The following is a 26,944-nucleotide window of genomic DNA, read 5'->3' on the forward strand; positions in this document are numbered from 1 at the left end:
CTTTTTATATTAATTTCTGTATTTCCTTACATTTATATGATAAATGTGAATGTAATTAAGTAAAATGATTAAAAAAAAAAGATTTTAGTTTAGGAGAAATCACATGATTTGGGAGAAAACGAAACTTACAAATGGTATATATGTGATGGCTAAGAAAGGTGTTAGTGAGCAGACTTTGTTATTCAGTTTTTGCGTCTGGCTTCTCTGTGTGACAACTTGCTCCAGAGAGAACAATTATTTTGTATTTGGCTTAGTGAAATACCAATAAAGATTTTTACTGGTTACGCCTACAACTAATTCTAATTGTCTCTCTCATTTTTCAGCCCACAGGGCTGAAGTGTTTCCCCTCCCTAGGGACAAGGGGCAGAGATTACACACACTATAGAATTGGGGCTCAGCGCACTGCCATCTAGGCTAAATTGTGACACCCAGTTATAGAATTACCCCCATAAAACTCAACTAGATAACTTTAATCAGATTTTCAGCTGACTTATGCCATTAAGACATACTACTGAACATTCTGTTCAAAACATAACTGGACTAGTTTTTAACTTTACGCCAGCTATTTACATGGTCTTACTTAACCACATAGTGAAGCTGGTTAATTTCAAAAGGCAGTCTAAAGAATGATATGCAATACTAGTTTAGTATTGCATATCAGCACTATTTGGCCACACCCCCAGCAAGCCTCTCTCTGCTCTCTGACATCCAGACCTAAAGTTATTTAGTCAGTGGCACAAGAAATTTAAACCCCAAGGTTACCCAATGTGCTTTGAATATTGATTCAAGTATTATTTATAAATGTCTTATAAAACAATTAATTAAATTGCACACAAGCCAGGACTCAAGCCACCAAAAATAATATATGAAAATACTTAATGTCACAGCTCACACCAGTATTAACTCATACATATGAATTGCAGATAGAGTAACCTCAGATATATTCCACTATTAATGCAGACAATAATGCTGCTATGTAGTGGTTTAGCACTTCTTTCATTGGGCCACTCTAAAGGTCTTTTGGGGAGAATTTTTTCATTTTCATTTGCTTCCCAACACCACAGTGCTATAATAGTCACATCAACTTACAAAAATTTATTACTTAAAAAAAAACATATACTTGGTGAAAAAGCTGTGCACTTATCTCGCCTCGCTAGAGAATGTTACTTTTCAATGTCCATCTCACGCCTTCCCCTGAAACCGCCCGGCGGTAACATTTTCTAGCGAGGCGAGATAAGTGCACAGCTTTTTCACCAAGTATATGGTTTTTTTTAAAGTAATAAATTTTTGTAAGTTGATGTGACTATTATAGCACTGTGGTGATGGGAAGCAAATGAAAATGAAAAAATTCTCCCCAAAAGACCTTTAGAGTGGCCCAATGAAAGAAGTGCTAAACCACTACATAGCAGCATTATTGTCTGCATTAATAGTGGAATATATCTGAGGTTACTCTATCTACAATTCATATGTATGAGTTAATACTGGTGTGAGCTGTGACATTAAGTATTTTCATATATTATTTTTGGTGGCTCAAATCCTGGCTTGTGTGCAATTTACTGGATGTTACCAGAGACATCGATATTGTTAATTCGTCTTCTGTTGGTGGACTTTATAAAACAATTAAGCATTTGCAGGTCAAGCATTTCCCATCTGTCAAAGAAAAACTGGCCTAAAAGCTCTGGGCTTTGACTCTGAGGCTGTTCCACCCATCCTATATCCACTCTCATCAGTTCAGATATACATCATAAAGCTAATTTCTCCACACTTACTTCAAAAGTTTAACGTGCCATTCATAAAGGCTGTCATTTACGAGCTCCACACAATAAATTCCTAGAAAGCAAGTGAGAAAAATGTTATTAAATACATCTTCCATTGAGGGGAATGTTTATTACATGGAGTGCTGTAAGACTTCAGTTACGAGAGGGACAGAGGGGAGGCATCAGCAGCTATGAGACCATTTAGAGCTAGGGTTACTACAATATTAAGAGTGAGAGCAGTGATTTATACACCTCTGAAGTATAAAATACACACCATGTTTTCCAAGCTCACAACGTATGTCCTAGGCAGGGCAGGATCAAAGCATAGGCCAGGGATGCAGGAGTTAATACATCAAGTGCCACAACAGGCCAGGTTTTCAGGAAAATCCTAATTAAGATGCACAAAGTAGATCTGAATGGATACAACTTCCATTGTATGCAGCTCTTTCATATGAATATCTATTATGAATATCCTGAAAACCTGGCCTATTTGCTGAACTCAATAAATTAACTCCTGCATCCCTGGTATAGGCAAACTAGGCGTATGCCTACAGCCTAAATGTTAGGAGGTGGCCCTCTCATATATAGAATTCAATAAAGCTCAATACAGATTTTTACCCTGGCTAAGACAGCTGCTGGCAGAAGATGACTGTGAAGTGGTGGAGAGGGGGAATGAGGGCCACCACTGTCTGTAGGGGTCTATATATTTTTCTCCACCCCCTAGGCACTGCCCTCCAGTCAGCAGAGGTCAGCGAGTAGCGCTTATTTCTACCGCTTTCTCTTCTGCAGTTCAAACCACATGCTTGGCATTTCTGGGCATTTTAAAACCCAAATTTTATTACAATGGAGGCCCAATGCGTTTGTTTGCCTAGGTTCAAAATACAATACAAATATAAACAAGAAATGGTATTATAACTCCCTGCCTCCACCCGAAGCCTCCTCCCCACTGACAACACAATCAATACCCATAGAGAGAAAAAAGAACAAATCAGGTGGTCTGTGTTCTTATAGCCCCCTGAAATTCCACTCACAACAAAGAAAGAAAAAAACCCCAAAGTAAGTACCACATCAGGATGCCTTAGGCCTCTCAAAGGGAATTAGGAATCCCACTACGGACTCTGGGTGTCAAAGTCTGTAAGTATACTTCCTGTACAGACAAAATAATGTTTTATGGAGGTCTTAGCCACAATTCTTTGCGATAACATCAAAACTGTCCAAACTCCCATAATGATTTTTTTAATCAACTATTCCTGCCTTCCTGATTAATCAAGGATGACCACCCTTGCCCTGCAGCACAAAAACTTCAAAAAGATTCAAAAGTATCCTCACCAGTGAAATTAGAATAGAAGAGTGTAATACTTTCCCTAAATAGCCTATTATGGATCTTCAGAAGTATTGTATTATAGGACATGCCCAAAAAGCATGAAATAGTGTATTTACATCTAGATGACATTTCTGTCAAAGAGGCTTCCTATCCACACAAACATATCATCACCTTGGAAACCTGACTGCGGAGTACCGCAAAGCTCTCCACTATCACCGATCCTTTTCAACCTCATGATGACCCCTCTAGCCAAGTCCTTACCCACTCAAGGCCTTAACCCATTCATATATGCTGATGACATCACAATATATATCCCCTACAAACACGATCTGGCAGAAATCACCAATGAAATCAAGCTCAATCTGAACACCATGGACTCATGGGCAAACACATTCCAATTAAAACGCAATACAAAAAAAAAAAACACACTGTCTCATTATCTCATCCCAATACAACACATACAAACCCACTAACATAAACACCCCAGGATGCACCCTTCCTATTGCAGACAGCCTGAAAATTTTTGGAGTAATAATCGACCGGAACCTCTCACTAGAGAACCAAACGAAATCTACCGTAAAGAAAATGTTTCACTCCGTGTGGAAACTTAAACGTGTGAAACCATTCTTCCCGAGGGAAATATTCCACAACTTGATACAATCAATGGTACTGAGCAACGGAATCTATGCGGGCTGCAAAGAACAAATCATAAAGAAACTTCAGACCGTTCAAAATACAGCAGCCAGGCTTATATTTGGAAAAACACGTTTTGAAAGCGCCAAACCCCTCCGAGAAAAACTGCGCTGGCTCCCAATCAAAGAACGTATTGCGTTCAAAATCTGCACCCTGGTTCATAAAATTATCTATGGCGAAGCCCCAAGATACATGACAGACCTCATAAACCTATCAGAAACGCAACAAGATCAGCACGAACATACCTAAATCTTTACTACCCAAACAGCAAAGGACTCAAATGCAAATCAACATATGCATCCAGCTTTTCCTATTTAAGCACACAACTATGGAACGCACTGCCAAAAATAGTAAAAACAACATACGACCACCTAAATTTCCGGAAAAAAATGAAAACAAACCTGTTCAGAAAAGCATATTCCACCGACCCAACATAAAAACCTGAGCACCTGCAACACAACAAAACCAAAAATCGTAATGGACACACCCCAACTCCCCTCTTCCTCCCTAAGTTCCCTAATTTACCTACCTTACATGAACCAATTCTACTACAATAACACCTGTATTTGTTATTCCGGAACTGGCGAACGCCACTACGGTCCTATGTAAGCCACACTGAGCCCTGCAAATAGGTGGGAAAATGTGGGATACAAATGTAACAAATAAATAAGTCTACTTTCCAAACAGATGTCCTTGTGTGAGATAAGCTCAATGTAATGTGAATGTTTAAATTAAAACTGAAACTGAACTATTCTTTACTGTATTCAAGCTTAGCACAGGAAGCAGAGAACTGAGCAGCAAGAACACTAAAATTCAGAATTCAAACCCCATGGACACTGGGTCAGTCACATACCTCCCTGTGAGCAGTTTATCCACCTATACAATGGATACAATGTTGTCAGCTGGGAGCTTCCACCAAAATAGTAACCCCCTCCCCCACTTCAGGGTAACTGAATTACTTCCAAAACCTGTTAAAGTACATATTTTTCGAAAACAAACATAAGGGAAGCAGACTGCTTTCATAGATAGCCACAGGAACTGTGAAATTGGCACCAAAAGGCCTTTATTCAATAATATTCAGTTAAAAGTTTTTTTTAATTATGTTGACTAGAATTCTTGAAAATTAAAACGTTTATTCAGTAGACAGCTTTTGGAACTAAGCTCTTCGACTGCAGGTGTAGCTCTGAAGTATTCTGATTTGATTCGATTCAAGGAGGGCATCCTACAAAATGCAAGATATTTTTCCATTACAGCCAGCTACAGTCAACAGTGCTGACAACATACAAGCCTCTTACCGGTTTTATAACTCTGTGACCTGTAGATGTCCCTGAGCTCTTTCATAAGACGGTCGGAGGCCTGAACCGACCCAGAGACTGCACCCTGAAACACAAAATAGCAGATGAAGCCTGCCCCTCAATGGGCTTCTGGGAACCATATAGTTGTTTATACATGTATATGAACATAGCTGCACGCAAATAAACAGTTTCTGGCTTTGTGCTATTCTGTACATACACACAAATATTCAATGATGCATACTTTGCAGGTGGATATTAACACAGGCAAGGCCCAGTTAGTTATGTGCATAGACTATAGTATTTTACAATCTAGGCACAAGCATTTACACCTGACAATACTGATATAAGTGCTCAAGTCTAAAATATGTGCATATTTGACCTCTTATGCTATTATTCTATAATGAAAAGTAGGTAGCTCCAAAAAGGTGCCTTCTTGGGACCTAAAAATAAGAACACTGTTATAGAATTACCCTCATTATGCCAAATCTTGGAGATGGCACGCATGCACAAAGTGTAGACATGGTATTCAGGCTAAGACAGACATTGCCAAAACAAAATCAGTGGAAATTAAAGCAACACATTTATCAAATGCCCTGTACGCACGGGTGATTAACATCTGTTCATACAAGATATCCTTAAAGCAAGAAGTGTGTAGTGGGTCAATATTCAAAAGGATTTATACGATCACTGACAGCCAGTGACCTCAAACCTGCAATCCACAGACTTTCATAAGTACATAAGTACATAAGTACATAAGTAGTGCCATACTGGGAAAGACCAAAGGTCCATCTAGCCCAGCATCCTGTCACCGACAGTGGCCAATCCAGGTCAAGGGCACCTGGCACGCTCCCCAAACGTAAAAACATTCCAGACAAGTTGTACCTAAAAATGAGGAATTTTTCCAGTCCATTTAATAGCGGTCTATGGACTTGTCCTTTAGGAATCTATCTAACCCCTTTTTAAACTCCGTCAAGCTAACCGCCCGTACCACGTTCTCCGGCAATGAATTCCAGAGTCTAATTACACGTTGGGTGAAGAAAAATTTTCTCCGATTCGTTTTAAATTTACCACACTGTAGCTTCAACTCATGCCCTCTAGTCCTAGTATTTTTGGATAGCGTGAACAGTCGCTTCACATCCACCCGATCCATTCCACTCATTATTTTATACACTTCTATCATATCTCCCCTCAGCCGTCTCTTCTCCAAGCTGAAAAGCCCTAGCCTTCTCAGCCTCTCTTCATAGGAAAGTCGTCCCATCCCCACTATCATTTTCGTCGCCCTTCGCTGTACCTTTTCCAATTCTACTATATCTTTTTTGAGATACGGAGACCAGTACTGAACACAATACTCCAGGTGCGGTCGCACCATGGAGCGATACAACGGCATTATAACATCCGCACACCTGGACTCCATACCCTTCTTAATAACACCCAACATTCTATTCGCTTTCCTAGCCGCAGCAGCACACTGAGCAGAAGGTTTCAGCGTATCATCGACGACGACACCCAGATCCCTTTCTTGATCCGTAACTCCTAACGCGGAACCTTGCAAGACGTAGCTATAATTCGGGTTCCTCTTACCCACATGCATCACTTTGCACTTGTCAACATTGAACTTCATCTGCCACTTGCACGCCCATTCTCCCAGTCTCGCAAGGTCCTCCTGTAATCGTTCACATTCCTCCTGCGACTTGACGACCCTGAATAATTTTGTGTCATCGGCGAATTTAATTACCTCACTAGTTATTCCCATCTCTAGGTCATTTATAAATACATTAAAAAGCAACGGACCCAGCACAGACCCCTGCGGGACCCCACTAACTACCCTCCTCCACTGAGAATACTGGCCACGCAATCCTACTCTCTGCTTCCTATCTTTCAACCAGTTCTTAATCCATAATAATACCCTACCTCCGATTCCATGACTCTGCAATTTCTTCAGGAGTCTTTCGTGCGGCACTTTGTCAAACGCCTTCTGAAAATCCAGATATACAATATCAACCGGCTCCCCATTGTCCACATGTTTGCTTACCCCCTCAAAAAAGTTATACAGATAGTATGGCCTCATAATACCTTAACAACTTAGGGTTGAAAAAACAGTGGGGCCAGAGTGGGACTAAAATTTTATCCATAAGGTGTCGATATTCATCTGCTGTACTGAACCTGAAAAAAACAGTCCTATTGTAAAATGCTTAGGTCATTGCTACAGCAGCTGAATACTGACACTAGATGGACAGAAGGTAATTCTATAACAGGGCATCTTCTAAAAGGCTCTGGTTATTGCACTTATTTCAAACCTATTCTGTGAAGAACAGTAGGCATCTACTTTTCTTTATAAAATACTAGGTCGTGGCAGAAAATGCACTTTTATTTAAGGCAAAAGCACTTACACCAGCCCTACAGCTGGTATAAATAACCACACCTGTGTACTAGAATGTGCATAAAATTATAGAATTTTATAATTTACACTCTTACCTCTGTGCCCTGTCCACACTTTGCCCAACTCCACCTATGCGCATGCCCACTGCTGAAATACGCACCATCAAATCATAGCACAAACCTTTCTGCTGGTATTTTATATAAGGTCACTTATGTAAATGGTTAGAATATTGAAAAGTTATATCTTACCTGCTAATGTTCTTTCCTTTAGTCCCACCAGACCAGTCCAGAACCTATGCATTGTGTCTGTTGACCAGAAGATGAAGACAGAGAAACAAGTGGTTCTATGTGATTCATCCCATAACGGCACCAAGCAGGCACAGATGATCAGTATTTTGACTGATAAGTCAATGTGGCATCCCTTTCAGTTGAGTTGACATCCTTAATATAGTAACCCAAGATATACTGTTAAAGGATTTTGGAAGGTTAACCTGTTAACTGAAAATTGAGCCTAGCAGAAAACCAGGAAACGTATCACTGGGTGAAAAGAAAAAGCTAAGCTAGGATGGATTCTGGATTGGACTGGTGGGACTAAAAGAAAGAAAATTAGCAGCAAGATATACATTTTCTTTTCTTAACATCAGACCAGTTCAGAACCTGAAGGATGTAGCAAAGTAGTCCTGAACATGGGTGGGAATGTCAAACTTCTACCAGGATATACTGCTGCTAGCATTAAGTGAAATGCTTCTGAAAAAGGCAAGGAATAAACATGAGTTTGATCCACTTTTCTGAAGTATCTCTACAACATACCACATTTGACAGAAGGATAACTATCCTCAGACTATGAAGATCAACCACCTGCCTAAAAGATGATCGTTGACAAAATTCTATCAATGAGGAAAGAAACTGTCATGGTCTTACTGTGACTTTGCCCTGACCCCAGCAGAATCCAGTGGCAGTGTCCTCTTGCACCCGCACATGCCCTTCCTCCTGGGGTGTGTGCACCAGTGCTCACCAGATCAGGGCTAGCAGCAGGACATCAGGGAGGGAAATGCCTGGGCGTCATCAGGGCTGAGAGCTCTTAAGGAAGCTCAGCCTTGTTTACAGGGCCTTTGCAACAAGCTTTTTTCCTGGTTCCTGCTTTGTCAAGCTCCAGGGTTCTGGCTGTACTAGTTCCCTGCTTTTGCTTCTCTTCATGAGCCTTGGAGGTGATCTGTCTGCTGCAGTCAGGCCTATGACTGTGGTCCAAGGGCTCATTACCACAAAACACAACAGAAAATCAGTTAGACAAAAATACTGGAGACGGAACTGAGGTACCCAATGCTAATGTGGAATAAAAAGGAGGAGGAGGGAATTAATGCACAAATCCAAAAAAGTCAGAAGCAAAGAGGGCAAAGATAGAACACTCCATAAATAGAAGAGAGTCTACTAAAAACACTATATTGGAGCCTCCATCTATTTTATTGGATACATTTTTGTCACCAAGAGTTTATCAAATAAGATCCTATGTTCAAGATACCACTCATGTATTTCAGATATTAGAAGGCATTTCTGTAGTTCCTGAACATGCCATTCTGGTTACATTAGATGTATCATCACTTTACACGAACATTCCACAACAAGCAGCTTTGGATATATTATTTATAATGCACTGAATCAAAGAGAACAACCTGCCAGAAATTCCACTGAAGTACTGATGGACATGACAACAAATTTAGTAATAAAACAAATACTTCTGGTTTGAAGGGAAGTATTACTTACAGATCCGTGGAGTGGCCATGGGAGCAACATTAGCACCACCTGTTGCTCCTTTGTACATGGTTAAATTTGAGGAAGACTACAAGGCAGATTATTTTCAATACATTTCTATTTGGAAGAGATATTTAAATGACATCTTTTTTGTATGGCATGAGTCAGAGGAAACTTTGAAATTCATAATATTGTTATACTAGATAGACACAAACTTGAAATTTGAAGCACATTACCATACTCGAGTGATTAATCTTCTAGATATCAAGATATTTAAACTGAACAATAAATCTGCAACAACTTCATATAGAAAGGAGGTTGATCAGAATAATTATTTACAATTTCATAGTTTCCATCCTCATGATCTTAAGGCTAGTTTACCTGTTAGTCAGTCCTTGAGATTACATCGCATCTGTCACACAGATGAAGAATTTAAATATCAAGCCGAAGAATTTAAATATCAAGCCAAAGAATTGACTAAGAGATTTGTACGAGGTTACCCATTTAATGTAATAAAAAGAGCATACAGAAGAGCAAGGTATGCACAAAGAACATTTCTGTTACAATATCAACGTAAACAAGAAGATGATCGGTTGGTGTGTGTATTTCCATATTCAGAGATATCTCGTCAAATTACTCAATCGATTTATAAACATTGGCACATTTTACAACTACAAGACTGTTTTCGAGATCATCTGATGGTGGCATATAAAAGAGGGCCAAATATTGGTGAACTTTTGAAGTATAAAAGTAGTAGACCTCATCATCTGGAAGGGGCAAAATACGGCCCATGTAACTCTTGTCAATGGTGCCAACACAATATACAAGAAGAATATTAGATAGATCCTCAAACAAAAATAAAGATCGATGCTAGAGAAGGCACCACATGCTTAACAAACAACATAGTTTACATAATAATAAGCCTATGTAACAAAGTATACGTTGGACGTAGCTTGAGAGAAATAAAAGTCAGATTAACAGAACATAAATCAAAAATAACTACTAGATCTGAAGAAACTCCAATGGTAAAACACTGGTGGGAATGTGGACATTCTACAATGGATATAAAATGGAGAATTATTGATACAGTATCGAGTGGGTGGGCAGGTGATAATTTAGAGCAGAGATTGAATTATAAAGAACACTGGATATATAAATTGAACTCAGTGGAACCACAGGGGTTAAATAAAGAAACAGAATGGATGATGCTAGTGTGACCGAGAACCAGGATTGGTAGTTTGATTACATCACATGACTGGGTTTCTTTTTTAAAGAACATTCAAAAAAAACCACCGCGGTTATTTTCATATGCACAGTAGAACGTCAGGTCCACATTAAAAGATTTAAGGTATGTGGACATTGGAGGGATTAAAACTTTGACATAATTTCAAATAAATTTTAGATTGGATTTAATAAATGAATATCTTGCATTTGTAGGGGTTGCCTTGAAACAGCATAGGCGAAACACGTGTCAGCACATCAACCCCCGACTCATATGTGAAGACAAGGGTATAAAGATCCCTGATTAAAACAGAAAAGATAAGTATGGATTGAAAAATGTAAAAAGCAAAAAAACCCTAAAAAGCTCCGTTTAAAATGTTACAAAAAGTGACAAGGTTTAAAAAGGTTTCAAAAAAATTCATTACGGATTAAACACGAACTAGGTGCGTCACCTACTTCCTACACAGTTGAGAGACTCGTCTCTTAAGGAAGACCACCTCTGATGGCCCTTTACAAATTAAATATTTAAAGATTGAATTGGAAGAAACTACAGACGTGGCATAGTTATATTAAGTTTTGAGATTTGGACACTTACTTGGGATCTTGACAAATACTTGGACCAGGATTAGCCACTGTTGGAAACATGATGGTCCTTTGGTCTGACCCAGTATGGCAATATTTATGTTCTCACTCAACTGGGCTCCAGTTACTTAACTGGTCCATGAGCCAGCCTCAGATAAATTCTTAACCAGATTGAAGCACCTCAACCCCAACAATTCCTCCCAAGGAAAGAGGGATTGAAAGGAAAATAGTGACTTGGACACATACAAATGCGACCTAAAAATGATTTCTCTCTCATTCAGTTTTCTCCTATATGCCGATAGGAAGTTTGGCTCAACTTAACCAGTCAGTATTGGTTCAGGAGCCAATTAGCCCAATACAGCCCAGAACCCACAGGATGTACTGTCACCATCTGCTGGAAACACAGAAATACTAATCTGTGCCTTTGTGGTGCCCTCATAAGGCAAATCACACAGGACTACTTTGTTTCTCTGTCTCTATCCCTTGGTTAACAGACACAACCCACAAATTCTGGACTGGTCTGAGGAGGCTGCTATGGAATTAAGATGCAGCAGCTGGTGTTCAAAATGTCCGCCGACTGCTGCAGCTAAGTAGAAACCTATTAGGCATATTTTCAAAGCACTTAGCCTTCCAAAGTTCCATAGAAACCTATGGAACTTTGGAAGGCTAAGTGCTTTGAAAATATGCCTCTATGTATCTCTAAATAAGTAGATCCCATCCACAAATTAGATTGTGAAAAAGAATATATAGGCTGGGATGCAACCAAAAATGAAGTAGAAATCCTCCCCACCCCCAAATCTTCTAGTCCCAGCAGCACTACGAAAATTTAATTCGCCCAATAGTTAAAACCAGCAAAATGATTACAATCCCCCCCCCCCCCCCAAGTCCTACTTTCTCTCCCTCCCAATTAATGTTCAAAATCTCTGCCTACTCAGCCTTGCTGGTAAATCTAGATGTGCTGTGCTGATCCTCATTGGAAGCCCATATAGGCCATCACACTGATACATAAAAGCAGAAATACTGCATCGTTAAGAGTACTGAAAAATTGGACAAGTTAAGGGTAAAAGGGTGTGGCCATAATCACTTTTTACCACAGTAATTGCAAAAAAAAAAAAAAAAAAAAAACATGATCAAAAAGTAAGGGACATAGTTATCAACATGGGTTACCTATAAACTGTGTTATTTTACTAACTTGTGCTATTTTATGTTGCAACTGTTTTATTGAAAATACATCAGGCTTATTAATCACAATCGTCATATATACCCAGGAATTTTCACCCAAGAGAACAGTACAACAGATTGGATATATTCGCCTACAAACAGTTCCCCTCCCCCCATTCCATTAGATCATAACAAATTCCAGCCCTAATACTAAAAGAGCCTCCCCCCCCACATGAGAAACTGTTACAAAAAGGGGGGGGGGAATCTTCCCCCCCATAAGCCAGCATCAACTTGTCTCAAAAGGTCTGAGCGCTTGCAATATGAAGGTTGTTATAGTTCACAGTTTAGAAACAATTTAATAAAGCTGACCTTACATAAGAGTGTCCATATAAACATACAGCCTTTTGCCTCGTGATCCCAAGAAACTATTAAGCAAAGCCTTTACCAACAGGTGTCCCTACTTCCAACTTGTGCTATTTTAATACATGTCCCATTTTATGCAGTGATATCTAGTTACCAATAACTGGGGATAAACTAAAACATCATATCTTAATTTAGTAGTAGTGTTACTCTGGGCTAACTCTCCCCCCTCCTCAAGCAATAAAGAAACACAACCAGGTTTCTTCAGCAGCCTATAGTATAGCAACCCCAGATTTTTATTTTATGTTTCAACAATTTTTATTTTAAATATAACTGCATATTAACAAACATTTATTTTCACAGATTACAAACAATTGAGTTCCACCCCATCCTCATCCCCCCTCCCCCTCCCGTCCGCCCTCCCAGTAACTCCTATATGCCAAAACCTTCCATTGCCAGCTTATAGTATATATTTATAAAGTATTAACAACAAGACTTCGTCCTTTCTGTGTCATCTTATCCAAATAACATCCCCATATTTTAAAGAATCGAATTTTCCTTTTACAATGTCCTTTGGCCTCCTTTGCCTCCCAAACCAACAGTTGATGTACTTTATTGCGCCAGTGCCAGAAAGTCGGCGGGTTGGCTACAGTCCAATGTTGCATGATACATTTTCTTGCTACCAGATAGAGTTTTTGACACAACAGTGTTTTATCAGCATTCAATCTCCTTTGTGGCTCCTTCATATCTAACACTAGCTGTAATGGATTCATGTCTCTTCTACTACCCACCACTCCTGTAAGGTAAGTAGTTATTTGCCTCCAATAGCGTTGTATTGGCACACAATCCCACAGTGCATGATACAATGAGTTCTCAGAATTATTACATTTCAAACACATAGCTGTTTCAATTCCCCCCGATTTAAACAGTTGTATTTGGGTAAAGTATGCTCTGTGCATTATTCTATACGCACACTCTCTATAATCAGCTCCTCCTATTATGTGTGGAATATCTTTAATCTGCTTCATCATATCCCAAGAGTCTAATGCCCTTCCCATATCTTTCTCCCATTTCTGCCGGATCTGAGTCAGTTCTTTCCCCGGGACTAGACTCCATACTTTCTGATGTATTTGTGATATGGAGGGGGCTTGTTCAGAGATCTCTTCAAAGAAAGTCTGTATCCTATTACCCAGTTTGTTATTCAATATTTCTTTACTGAGTGATTGTATGTAATGCTTCAGTTGGCAGTAAGCATATTTGTCCCCCCAGCCCTGTTCAGTTTGACCTATCAACTGTGTCAGTGACTTAATTTCGCCAGTTACATCTAAAGCATCTGCCAGAGCTATTATCCCTAGTTGTTCCCATCTGTCAAAAGTTTTATTTTCTATCCCAGGTACAAAGGTCGGATTTCCTTTAATATTGATAAGTTCAGTTGTATTCGGGTCCCCTCCTAGTAATGTCCCCAAAAATCTCCATGCTTCTCTTATTGGTTTAAGTAGAACATTGTTTCTATGTATATGTGGAATCTCTGTGTTCCGCAAGTGCAATAGTGTAATATAACGATAAGGACTAAAGAGCGCGTTTTCCATCTCAAGGGGTGTATGTTCTTGAGTTTGGTAAATCCTATCCCTCACATGCCGTAGGAGGCAGGCCATATTATAAAGTTTAATGTTGGGAATTCCCAAGCCCCCCTGTTTCCATCCTCCCAACATATATTTCTGCTGCATCCTAGCTCTTTTCTTAGCCCAGCTAAACCTAAACATTAGTCTATATAGGTGTTTTATATCTTTCTGTAGCAATGCTATGGGCAAGATCTGTAGTGCATAGAGCCATCTTGGCAAAATGACCATTTTTATAAGACTTATCCTCCCCGACAAAGACAGCGTCAAAGTGGTCCAGGAGTCTAATTGTTGGGTTGTCTGCTCTAACAGTTTTGCTACATTTAATTGATATATCTCTCTCGGCTTGGCCGGTAGCAATATTCCCAAATATGTAAAGAAGTTATGTGTCTGTTTCAAAGGGAATCCGTCCAGCCACAAGCCTTGGATGTCCACATTAATCGCAAGGGCTTCCGACTTGTCCATGTTCAATTTAAAGCCCGAGTAGTCTCCATATTCATGGAAAATCTCTAAAAGATTGTCTAGTGTCGTCTTCGGTTTTGTAACTATCATTAACAAGTCGTCTGCAAATGCAGCCAGTTTGAACTCCTGCTTCCTAAATTGCACCCCAGGTACCGCTTTACAATCATATATGTCCCTAATGAGAGGGTCCAATTGGAGCGCAAATAGCAGGGGTGACAGAGGGCACCCCTGTCTTGTTCCTCTACTAATCTGTATTTCTCCTGATACATTACCGTTTATCAGTACTTGTGCTCTCGGCAAATAATACAATGCTCTGATTGCCTGCATAAAGTTGCCATTGAATCCATATTTCTCTAGCACCGAGTACAGAAAGGGCCACTCCACTCTATCGAATGCTTTTTCTGCATCAAAGCTTATCATTAAAGCTTGTTCTTTGGAGTGACCCAATCTTTCCAAGGCCGCCAGAATGTTCCTCATGTTTTTCGTAACTGATCTACCTTGTACGAATCCTACCTGTGCTGGATGTATGAGCTCAGGTAGTACCTTGCCTAGTCTGTTTGCCAGTATTTTGGCAAATAGCTTTGCTTCCTGATTGAGTAGGGAGATAGGTCTGTAAGATGTAACTAATTTTTCATCTCTTTTAGGCTTGGGAAACACCACTATTCGGGCTAAATTTAAATGCTCAGGCATCCTACCTTTTTCTATCCATTCATTAAATACCCTAGCCAAGGTAGGAATCACCGAGTCTCCCATCAGCTTATAAAATTCCGCTTTGTATCCATCCGGGCCTGGGGCTTTGCCTGTTTTACTCTGAGTAATGGCCCAGGCCACCTCTTCCTCGCTAATCCTAGCATTCAGGCGATTCTGGTCATTGCATTGCAGCTTCGGAATTTGTAGGCCCTCTAGATATAATTCCCCTGATAATCCCTCCTGGTCTGAAGCCTTATAAAGTTGCTGATAGTATGTTTGGAAAGCTAGCCTGATCTCATGATTGGTGTGTATGAGTTTCCCCTCCGTAGTTTTCATAGCTGTTATGTTCCTAGGTGCATACCTAGGTGCTATAAGGCGAGCTAGATATTTGCCCCCTTTGTTCCCATGCCTATATAATTGGAATCTGTAATAGGCCTGAGATTTTATTTCTCTCTCGTGCAGGAGTGAATTCAGAGTTGTTTGTAGGGCCAATATTTCCTGTCTTATCTTGTTACCGGGATTCATGCCGTATTGCCTATTCAATTGGTGCAGTTGTTTTTCAAGCCTCACTATTTCTCTATCTCTTGCTCTTTTGTATTGTGCAACATAACTTATAATTTCGCCCCTCAATACTGCCTTTGCCGCTTCCCAAAAATTAGTCGTTTCATTCACTGAGCCTTCATTAAAGTGTTTATAGTCTGCCCATTTTGCGAGCAAATATTCCCTAAATTTTGCTTCTCTTATCAAGTATGCGGGAAACGTCCAGTTGCGTATCTTCTCATCTTTCCCTCCTTCGTTCCATTTCATTCCTATCACCGAATGGTCCGATATTACACAAGGGTCTATATAGGCCGCCATGATATCTGTTAATAAATTGCGGGATGCTAATAAGTAATCTATTCTAGATGAAGTTCCGTGTGCTCTGGATTGGTGTGTGTATTCTTTGTCAAGTGGGTGCAATGTCCGCCAGACGTCAATTAAGTCAAGCGTTGTACAAAAATCTGGTAGTCCTCTGGTATCTATTTTTCTTATTTTAGTTGGGGGGTGTGACCTATCTAGGATTGGATCCCATGTCATATTGAAATCGCCCCCCAACATTGTGGGTAGCGATTCCAACCGTGTGATCTGTTTGAGAACCTTCTTATAGAATTTTTGGTCTAGTACATTAGGAGCATAAATACTTCCTAGGAGCATGTTTTTTCCATTTATCGTAACTATACTCATAACATATCTACCCTCTGGGTCTGTAATTATTTTATGCACTTTAGTTGCTAACCCCTTTCGTATGAGTATTGCCACTCCTCCTTTCTTTCCCGCGGCCGCAGATGCCACACAATCAGCTACCCACCATTTAGCTAGCTTGGCATGCTCAGTGTTGGACAAATGTGTTTCTTGGAGCATCGCGATATCTGCCCCTATGCGTTGCAGATGCCTCAAGATTTTTGACCTTTTGATTGGGGAATGTATGCCTCCTACATTCCAAGATACTACCTTAATCTGTTACCTTTTTGTATCCATTGTACCGTCTTTTGATAACACTTTACTTCTAGGAGTCGCCGGCCCAGCCTCCAGCCACCCCTTCTATGATGCCATTTTCTTTCTATCATTTGTGTTTGGATTTTGGCTTTATAATGGGTTACTCTCTTCCCCTCCCCCCCCTCTTTCCCAGTATTATCTCTATCTACTTGTGCTTTGCTCACTCTCCCTCCCTTCCCATTCTTATCCCCTCCCTGAAGTCTACCTTCCTCTTCCCCTCCCTGTACCCCTTTTGAGTTCCCAGTCCCTATTGGACTTGTCACGTGTTAACCCCCTCCTTCTAGTCTCCCCCGTAGTGCATTTTATCTTCTCATGCCTTTCAATCTCCCGTAATATCTTTTATATTCTAGTATCAGTATCCCAGTAACAAGATCATATACTTTTTACATATATCTGCCCCTCATAATTTTCATCGTCAATTCACATTTTTGACATACCCCGCCAGGGTTACAGCACCCTAGTCAGCTGTGTCAAGTCCAAGCAGTTGTGCTTTGTCCTAGTGACAGTATAATGTCTATTCAACATGAGATTACTTTAACCCGTAATCTCCTTATTGTCTTATCATTAAATTCTTCTAACAAACAGAGCTTTAGTGTATTTAAACATTTTACTCTTTAACCTGGATATTATAGTTTGCTGCGCGTTCGCCAGCCTCAGAGACACCTCCTGCAAATCAGGGCAGATTCCTCATCCGATATAAGAAGGTCCTTTCGCGGCGTCTCCTGTCAAATATTGTCATTATCAATTTCGCATCTTTCAAACTTTTCCAGTTCTCATTGTAATCCTAGGTTCTTAGCTATTATTATAATCCACTTGTGTTTATGGTTGGTGCCAGAACTTTGTCACCATGTTTGCTGTGTCTTTGGTATACAGGTTTCAAACTCTCATGTCAGTTTGATTGCTTCTTCCTCACTATTTTATAGCACCCTAGTCAGTTGTATCAAGTCCAAGTAGTTGTGTTTTGTCCTAATGACAGTATAATGTCTATTCAACATGAGATTACTTTAACCCGAAATCTCCTTATTGTCTTATCATTAAATTCTTCTAACAAACAGAACTTTAGTGTACTTAAACATTTTACTCTTAAACCTGGATATTATAGCTTGCTGCGCGTTCACCAGCCTCAGAGACACCACCTGCAGATCAGGGCTGATTCCTCCTCCGACATAAGAAGGTCTTTTCGCGGCGTCTCCTGTCAATTATTGTCATTATCGATTTCGCAGCTTTCAAACTTTTCCAGTTTTCATTGTAGTCCTAGGTTCTTGGTTAGTATTATAATCCACTTGTGTTTATGATTGGTGCCAGACCTTTGTCACCATGTTTGCTGTGTCTTTAGTATACAAATTTCAATCTCTCATGTCAGTTTAATTGCTTCTTCCGCGCTATTCATTCATCCCTAGCTGTTAAAATGCTCTTAACATATTCCTGAGCTTCCTGTAGCGTGTTACACGTGTGCGTATTGGACTGATAAAATATCTTTAATTTGGCAGGATACAATAAAGCAAACTTGATTTTATGCTGTACCAGCTGGGAGCAAATTGGTGAGAAATTCTTTCTTTGGGCGGCCACCGCCATAGAATAATCTTGGAAACATAGGATTTTATAGTTGTTGTAGTTCAAGCTGGTTCCCGCTCGCAGTTTCTGCATGATGACAGTTTTGTGATGAAAATTTAATATTCTGCAGATAACCACCCTTGGTCTGTTATTATTCTGTCTCACCGGGCCTACCCGATGGGCCCGTTCTATGACCAGTGGGCCCATATCTGTAGGCAATCGGAGTTCTTTTGTAAGCCACGTCTCCAAAAATCCTCGTAGCTCTTTGTCTCCCAATTCCTCCGGTAAACCTACAAAACGAAGGTTGTTTCTTCTCGAACGATTTTCGAGATCTTCAAGCTTCTCCGCTTGAGTTTCAATCGTTTTCAGGAGCTTGGAATACTGGCGTTCCACCGCAGTGACCTGATCTTCGAGGGCCCCCGTGCGCTGTTGAAAACTAGCCACTTCCTGACTTAGTTGAGTCATGTGCGTTTGGAGTCCCTCGAGTTTGGTTTCCAGCCCCTGTAGTTTCTTGTCTAAGATGACTTCCAGTGCTGTGGTGACTTCTCCCACTATTTCCGCTGTCCATGCGGAGCTAACTGTTATATTCGACGGACTTGCCGGGGCCGCCATCTTGTCTTCTCCGAGTTTGCTCTTTTCCTTGTCCCGTCGAAGCGATTTGGCCGCCATCATCACTTTTAATCACCAACTAAAGTAGGTATATCGTTAAGATGATATCTCGATCTTTGCTGTAATAATTTGGCTTAGGTTTGCGGGATTCCAAACCGGGGTTGTCTAGAAGGAGCACGGAGCTGATCTTTTAGCGACCACTCGCGTGCATGGCGTCACGTGACCCTCCCCCAGATTTTTATTTAAGAATATTTTTCTCTAGGGTGGCTCAGTGTCTCTAATAAATTCTGTATACTGCCTTGTGGAGGACCTGGGATCAATTCTGGTCCGGTTTCTTATCCCCAAACAGCCAGAGTAGATTCTGCTGCTGCAGAGACAACATTTACAGGCCTCAAGAGAAGGGAGTCTCAACTAGAGAGCTGCACGGGAACGGGGTTTGCGGGAATCCCGCGGAACCCGCGGGATCCCCGTGGAGACGGAGGCAGTTCCTGCGGGATTCCCGTGGGGATGGAAGCAGCTCTGCGGGATTCCCGCGGGGACGGGGGCAGTTCCTGCGGGGTTCCCGTGGGGATGGAAGCAGTTCTGCGGTCTTCTCGTAGAAGTGTAAGCTGCACCTGCACCAGCCTCTCATCTACCGAATACCAATTTCTTTGAGTGCTGTCTTCTCCTCCTCCTCTTCTTCTTCCTTGCTTTAACAGCACAACTGTGGAAAGTCTTCCATTAAGGAGGTGGTAGAGTCACAAATGATGACGGAATTCAAAAAAGGCGTGGGATGAACACAGAGGATCTCTAATTAGAAAAATGGAATTTATATAAAACCTAACCTTAAATGGCTGCATGTGTATGGATGTGTCAAGTGACGCTTAGATGGCGACTCTGGCTGTGATGAACTAGGGCTGATACCTGGCAGACTTGTATGGTCTGTGTCTCATACATGGCAATCTGGTTTAGGATGGGCTGGAAAGGGCTTAGACAGCAACTTCAGTGGCTGGAACATGAGGACAGTGCTGGACAGACTTTTACGGTCTGTGTCCCACAAATGAGAAGACAAATAGACTGGAGTGGGCTTCAACGGCAACTCCAGTAGTTGGAACATAAGGATAGGGCCAGATAGACTTCTGTGGTCTTTGTTCCAGAAACACGAAAGAAAGACCATAATCAAGTATATAATATCACACTTGTTGATTTAATGATAAATTGATCATGAGTGTGACTATTGGCAGAGTGGATGGACCGTTCAGGTCTATTTGCTGTCACTTACTATGTTACTATTAATCCTCTTTGCTACCAGGCTGGTGCACAGACCTCAGTTCTGACACAGGCACGAGAATCAGATGTCACCTGACCTACTGGCACATGCATGTGGCGACCTCTCAGCACACAGTGCAAGTGAATCAGAGACAAGTCTTACATGTGCGCACCAGAGTGTTCCAACTTCCGTTCCTTCCTTGCCTACAGTGCTGTGGCTCAAATCCAGAGACAGACTGAGGGAGCTGACTGGAATTTTCTTTTATGTACCATTAAATTCTTACGGGGATGGGTTAAATTCTTGCGGGGATGGGTGGGGACGGGTAAGATTCCAGCGGGGACGGGTGGGGACAGGTAAAATTCCAGCGGGGACGGGCGGGGACGGGTAAGATTCCAGCGGGGACGGGTGGGGACGGGTAAAATTCCAGCGGGGACGGGTGGGGACGGGTAAAATTCCAGCAGGGACGGGCGGGGATGGGTAAGATTTCTGTCCCCGTGCAACTCTCTAGTCTCAACCACTGCTCAAGAGAAATATCTACTAGCCAGACACAGGGTATAATACATGTACCAAGTTCGAGGACTCTGGCCAAGAAACCAGACTAAATAAGTTATAGAGGGGGTGCGAGGAGGCTGGCAACATAAAATAAGTGAAAGTACCCCAGGTAGTTGCAAATGAAGACTTATGTAACCACAGCCTGATAAAAAAGCTGGTTCCGATTATGGTGAAAACCCAAAAACAGGAAGAGGAAGAAGCTGCCAGGCTAAATATTTGCTATCATATTTCTGTAAATAAACACACTCAAATTTACCACAGATGGTAACACAGCACATATTTTTTGTTTAAAAATTTGAGTCCTTTTCATAATTCTCTGTGATGGCAATAATCTGCCTTCAAATGTTACTAAATACAAGAAATTAATGTAGTGATGACATCACAAGTTGTCACAAGCAGGCCTGGGTTTACAGAGTCCTACCAAACCTGTTCCTAAGCTGTCAATATCTGGGGGGGGGGGGGGGAAGAAGCAGAGGCCTGGATACATCCAATTTTACCACAGATTTTGGAACCCTTCCCTCCTGTATGATGCACCCCAGACGCCAGGAACTACACTCCAGCTATGTAAACTCCTGTAGTGAACATGCATGAGGTTAAGTCAGACTGCCCCACCTCCTCCAGGATTCCTTGTGGAGAGGCAGGGCTTATGAACGTGTGGATGAACAGTCTCCATGAATGCTCACTGCAGTCAATCAATGCAGTGGCAATGGGACACCAATTTTAGAGGGGCCAAACAAACCAATCTAGGGCCATGTATCCATGCTGCGTTGGACAAAATATTAATAGGTTCATGGCCCCAGTAGCCTACTCAATTCTACTACCTATGAATCAATATAATCACAAGAGTAGGGATCCTTAGATCCGAAGGTTGGAGGAGAGAAAGTTTTAGGTATGTGGATGGCAGCAATGGCTCAACAGTGCCTATGGTGGCGTTTGATGAAATTCATCATGAAAATTAAAAATTTGTCAGTGCAGATATTTGACGCCCATGCTAACATTTGGTAGTGGGAAGCCAGCTTCATAAAGTACCAAAAGATACAGAAAGGTATAACAGGGCTGGCCTTGCAGCTCACTGCTAACACAACTCAGGAGGTCCTGAAAACCCAGCTGGCTACGGAGTGATCAGTACATGTTGGGAAATCCAGCTTTATACAGCATCCACCTCTTGCTACCACTCCAGAAAGTTCATAATTAAATTTTATTTAACATACTACAAATATATCTAAGCAGTTTATAAATTACACATCAAATTTTCAATGAACAGGTTCCTTCCTCCTTTTCTGCATTATTAATACCCTATGTTCCTGGACACGTTTTGTGTTCCAGGGGTGCTTTGCAATTTGAAGTTCCTTCTTTAAAGTAAAACTCATTTGGTTGTGACTAGAAAGAGCATTTTCTTGAGTGGTCCCTGTATTGTGGAATACACTCCCACAATCTTTGAGGGCAATGCAGTCCCTTCCACATTGTAAGCATCTTTTGAAGGTGTATTATGTAGCTGCCTTTGGTACTGCTCTCCATGAAGGTTAGAGGGCTTGATGATTTGGATACCTGTTGATGTTAAAAAGATCAGCAAATAGGAGAAAGTTTAAATATGACTGTGATTTTCTATCATGAATTGGAGTTCTTTTCTTTTTCTTGTTTTTAATTGTACACTGCTGTGATTTCTTGTGAACTTCAACGGTACATCAAGTTTAATTTAATAAACTATAAATTAAAAAATATATTGAGGTTGAGACAGAAGAATGGAAAACGAGGGGCAAGTTGGAAAACATGGGAAATTTAACAACATCCAAGAGAGGAATACAATATAATTAAAATTAACCTAGGGAAAGATACTTAAGGTGGAGAGGAGAGTGAAAAGAGTCAAGACAATAGAAGGGTAAACATGCTGCAAAGGGTGGCAAAGGGGCATAGAAGAGGTAACAACAACATTGTTGTCACCTAGGATCAGGGGCAAATGCTGTAGAGAAAAAATAAGCTTTGGAAGATAGCTTTAAATCCTAGGAATGAGAGTTCAGATTGTAAGTGAAGAGGGATGCTGTTCCATAAAGTAGGTAAAATAACCAAGAATGCGATGGTTCTTGTAAAAGTGTACGCGTACTTAAGGAAGGAGGGTACCACAAGGAAGTATTGTTGGGAGGCGCATAAATTACATATTGGAAAATAAGGTATGGGGTGTTTGAATAAGAAAGGGGGAGACCGGAATGCAGGAAGGTAATTCCAATAATCTTAAAGGGCAATCCGGTACTGTATAGGTAGCCAGTGCTCTTCCTGAAGAACAGGGGAGATGCTGTAGACTTTTATTGCACCATATATTAATTTAAACAGCTGTAATCTGTGTAGTTGGTGCTATGGTGGGCCATGAAGGGAATTGCAATAACCAAGGCATTAAAGTTACAAGAGACTGAATGAGGAGGCAGAGTAAAGATCTTGCAAGACATATTTGGCAGAGCACAAAGGTTAAGATGGCCATCAATAATGACTCCAAAGATTTTAATTTCATCTTTGATAGGTATGGGCACCCCAAAGGTGGAATAAACAGAGGAAAGCCATGAGGAGCCCCATTAAGAGAAGAAAAAAAAAACAGAAGTGGTTTTGGAGGGATTCAATTTCAAACAGTGTGAAGAGAGCCAATATCGGCAATAAGGATTAATTTATGTGAAATATCAGATCATAGCTGAATCAGTGGTATGAAGGGGAAACAAAAATTGTACATCATCTGCATAAATAAGAAAGCGATATTCAGGGTTTGAAGGAAAAGAGCTAGCGGTGAGAAAAATAAAGAGAATGGGCCCTAATACAGAACCCTGTGAGACTCCACACAAAGTGGAATGGGGACAAGTAAGCATCAGACCAGAATACCTTAAATGTTCTACCTTGAAGGTAAGATTGAAACCGAAGGAAAGGAGTGGCTGTCATTCCTATCTCCTTGAGATGGAGAAGGATATCGCAATCAACCAGATCTAACACTGCCCTGAAATCAACAGAAATGAGAAGAACCTCCCTATCACCATCAAGGGTGTGGTAATCAAAACTTGCGAGAGCTATTGTAGTACGTTCAGCTGAAAAATGATTTTAAAAACCCCAGTTTGACAGAGATGAAGACAGTTTATTTTTTTTGTCTAAAAAGGAGGAAGTTGCATAGCTACAATTTTTTTTTTCAGTAAGCTTTGAGATAAATGGAAGCTGTGAAATAGGGCAATAGTTGTTAGGATCTGAAGCATCAGAGGCAGTACCTTTCAAGTGGGATAACTAGTAGCAAGTCTCCAGGCTGATGAAAATAGTCCAGTTGAATGGCTTGTACAACTATATTGTTCTGCCCCCATGTTCATGGAGGCAAGGTATATTGTGATGCATATTTAATGAGTATTATCTGTATTCAACTGTATTGTTGTGCGTAGATAGCACTCCCCCCCCCCCCCCCTATAGTTTGCAGTATCCCATGATTGACTCCTTGTGGAACTTTCCCTATTGGATGTTAGCTCTGAGCTAGGGCCAGCCATCCCACTCTGCAGCCTATGTCAGAGAACCCAGTCCTAACAGCATGTTTTTGTGATCAGCAGCTGTTCCAGGGCCGATCCCTTCTTAATTTACTGTATTTCCATCAAGATTTTTTACCATCTTCCCAAGTCATTCCCCCTTTTATTTCCCCTGAGTTATTCCTCCTAATTCTCCTTTGAGTGTTACAGCTTTTCCTCTCAGCCTGGTCAACTCTTCCTTTCAGCTGGGTAGAGGTTCCGCCCAACTCCTTTCCTCTGGAGTGGCTGTGATTTTCTTTGTTTATTCTGAGTACTATAATAAAGAAGATTTGCTTAAGAACTGAGACTATACTGGACATATTCATGTTTTTCTAATTGTTATGTAAGCCACACTGAACCTGAGTTCTACTCGGGCTAATGCTGGATATAAATGTAATAAATAAATAAATAATATGGATGGTTTAAGCTGGCAGTTTAAGCTACACTATGCTTTGCCTAGAACCATAAAAGTGAAAAATCTTGGACTTTACAAATCTCAGGGGAAGAATCCTGGTTACTCAGTGGACTCTACCGACAAAGATTTTAGTATAGATGGGCATACAGAGTAATTATAAGCATTCCTCAATGTGAAAGAAAGAGCAGAGTTACAAGTGCATTGTTTAAAAGCTTCTAATGTGTGACCTCAAGTGAAAATTAAATAATTCTTAAGAATAACTGTGTAGTGTGAAAGTCCTAAATCTCAACTCTATCTCTAGCACAGCAAATAAAAGTTTGCTAAAGTGAACTGCATTGCTTAAAGTACTCGCAGTGTCAGTTTGTGGGGAAAATCTGGACTGTGAGTGCTACTTTCCATAAGTACATGCAACAGTTGAGAATGAATAGAATTGACTCTGAAACCAGCTAATAAAGTCAGAAGGTTCTAAGCAGTATTTTCAAGAAAGTTTCTCAGTGAATGTGAATTGTTCCGGGCCATTGTAGCAAGGAAAAGTTCTGTGGACATCCTGGAGCCATAGTTTCAGTGCAGGGATGCTTAAACAATTAGCTGAAGCACTGCTTTGCACAGTGCAAGAAGCTGTGCCCTTCACCCCCACTGCTTGCAAGATATAAAAGGGAAACAAAATTGCCATATAAGGGACTTCCAGCTTTCTTCAGTCTCAAGCAAAAATCTGTTTGAGCTCACCCCCCCCCCCCCCCCCCATATTCTTGCTGTTTGGTATAAGGCAACATTCTGGCACAAAGCCAAGGTTCACTCTACAAAGGTGTTCTAAAGAAGAAAACACACAAAAAATGTGTGCAACCATGGCTGATTCTGAAGTATTTGAGTCAAAGCAGTAATTGAGCGGACTGACACAGGGGACACAGCACAAGCCAACTTTGCTAGTGAAAAGGCTTCAAAGTCCAAAAGACTACATATGCCTAAGAAAGTCAGAGAGATGTATGAAACTGAAGTAGAAATGAAAGGCACAGATGCACACGCAGCCCCTGCATGAGAAAAGCAGGTCTCAACATTCAGCCAACTCCAGACACTGTTCCAGAAATTCTACAGGTTCCAGTCTCTAAAATCACACAGGACAAGCTACTCCAGCAGGTCCACTACAGGTTCTACTGGTCTTAAACTGCAAATGGATGCAGTAGCTGCCAAATCTAAAGTTTTTTACAGTAAGCAAAAAACAGCTATAAAAATTGAAAACAAAAAACAGACTAGAAGCAAGTAGTGGCTAATGCTGCGGCTCCCAGTGCCAAGGCTAATGCTGCCACAGCAGAAGCCACTGTCGCCACCATCGCTGCTGCCTCTGCAAGAAGGGAGAATGCGACACTGCCCTGAAACTGCTACAGCAAGAGAAAAAAAAAAGCAGCTATCTTCAAGGACCAAATAAAAGCACTTGAAGAAACTACAAGGCGCGATGGCAGGGAGGGTCATCGCAGAAGATTCTCCACAACAAACAGCAGCATATCGGAAGGCCCATACCTTGGCTCACAAAAGTGCACAGTCACAGTGACTCTGAGTCATCAGATTCTGAGCAATCACGTTCCTCCACAAGAGTCTTGCTCGCCAAAAGAAGTAAGCCTAAGGCAAAACACACCACTACTACTATTAGTACTTATCGTTAAGGCAAACTGTCACCACACTGATCCACATGCTTACACGCATACGGATGCACTACCACTGGCTCTCAATCTGGGAAAGCACACCGAGGGAAAACGCTTCATTTCAACCAGATTCTGGTGCTACACATGAACTGGGCTCAGATAAAAGTTGAGCAGTTACGCACAGCGAAACACCCTGTGATTAAGCAAGAGCTACCTGACCAAACACATTCCATGTTGGAAGTCACTTCAGAAAAACCCCAGCACACAGCCAGCTCCAGGCACCTACTGCCAGCGCACTAGAAACTTCACAGAAAGAGGATCTGGCAACCTACATGGCTCACAAAAAACAGTGGACATGGGGCTTACTCAATGACTGTCCTGGAATTCTAATTTTAAGGTTGCCATGGCAATTATGAAGCCCACCCTCAAAATCAAGAAATGATCTTGATAATAAAATGGTTGGGAACAGAGTCAGCCAAGCGTGTGAAAGGATTACCAGATGAACGACCCCTCCAGAGGATTGAAAGATATGTGGGAGAGACTAGACCAGTGCTATGGCAGCCCAGAAGCTATCTAACAAGC

The 26,944-nt window shown here is 41.1% G+C and overlaps 1 protein-coding gene across 1 annotated transcript in view; it reads right to left on the reverse strand.

Moving 5' to 3' along the window:
* UBE2Q2 (ubiquitin conjugating enzyme E2 Q2) overlaps positions 1–26,944 on the reverse strand; it is a 114,111-nt gene that overhangs the window by 34,875 nt on the left and 52,292 nt on the right. Inside the window, exons 6-7 of the mRNA XM_030187412.1 lie at positions 5,070–5,154; positions 1,770–1,830 (exon numbers count right to left, since the gene is read on the reverse strand). Coding sequence (XP_030043272.1) covers positions 1,770–1,830; positions 5,070–5,154 — 146 coding nt within the window. The remainder of the gene's footprint in view (positions 1–1,769; positions 1,831–5,069; positions 5,155–26,944) is intronic.

Source organism: Microcaecilia unicolor, chromosome 1 (genome assembly GCF_901765095.1).
Source record: "Microcaecilia unicolor chromosome 1, aMicUni1.1, whole genome shotgun sequence".
Classification (NCBI taxonomy): Eukaryota; Metazoa; Chordata; class Amphibia; order Gymnophiona; family Siphonopidae; genus Microcaecilia; species Microcaecilia unicolor.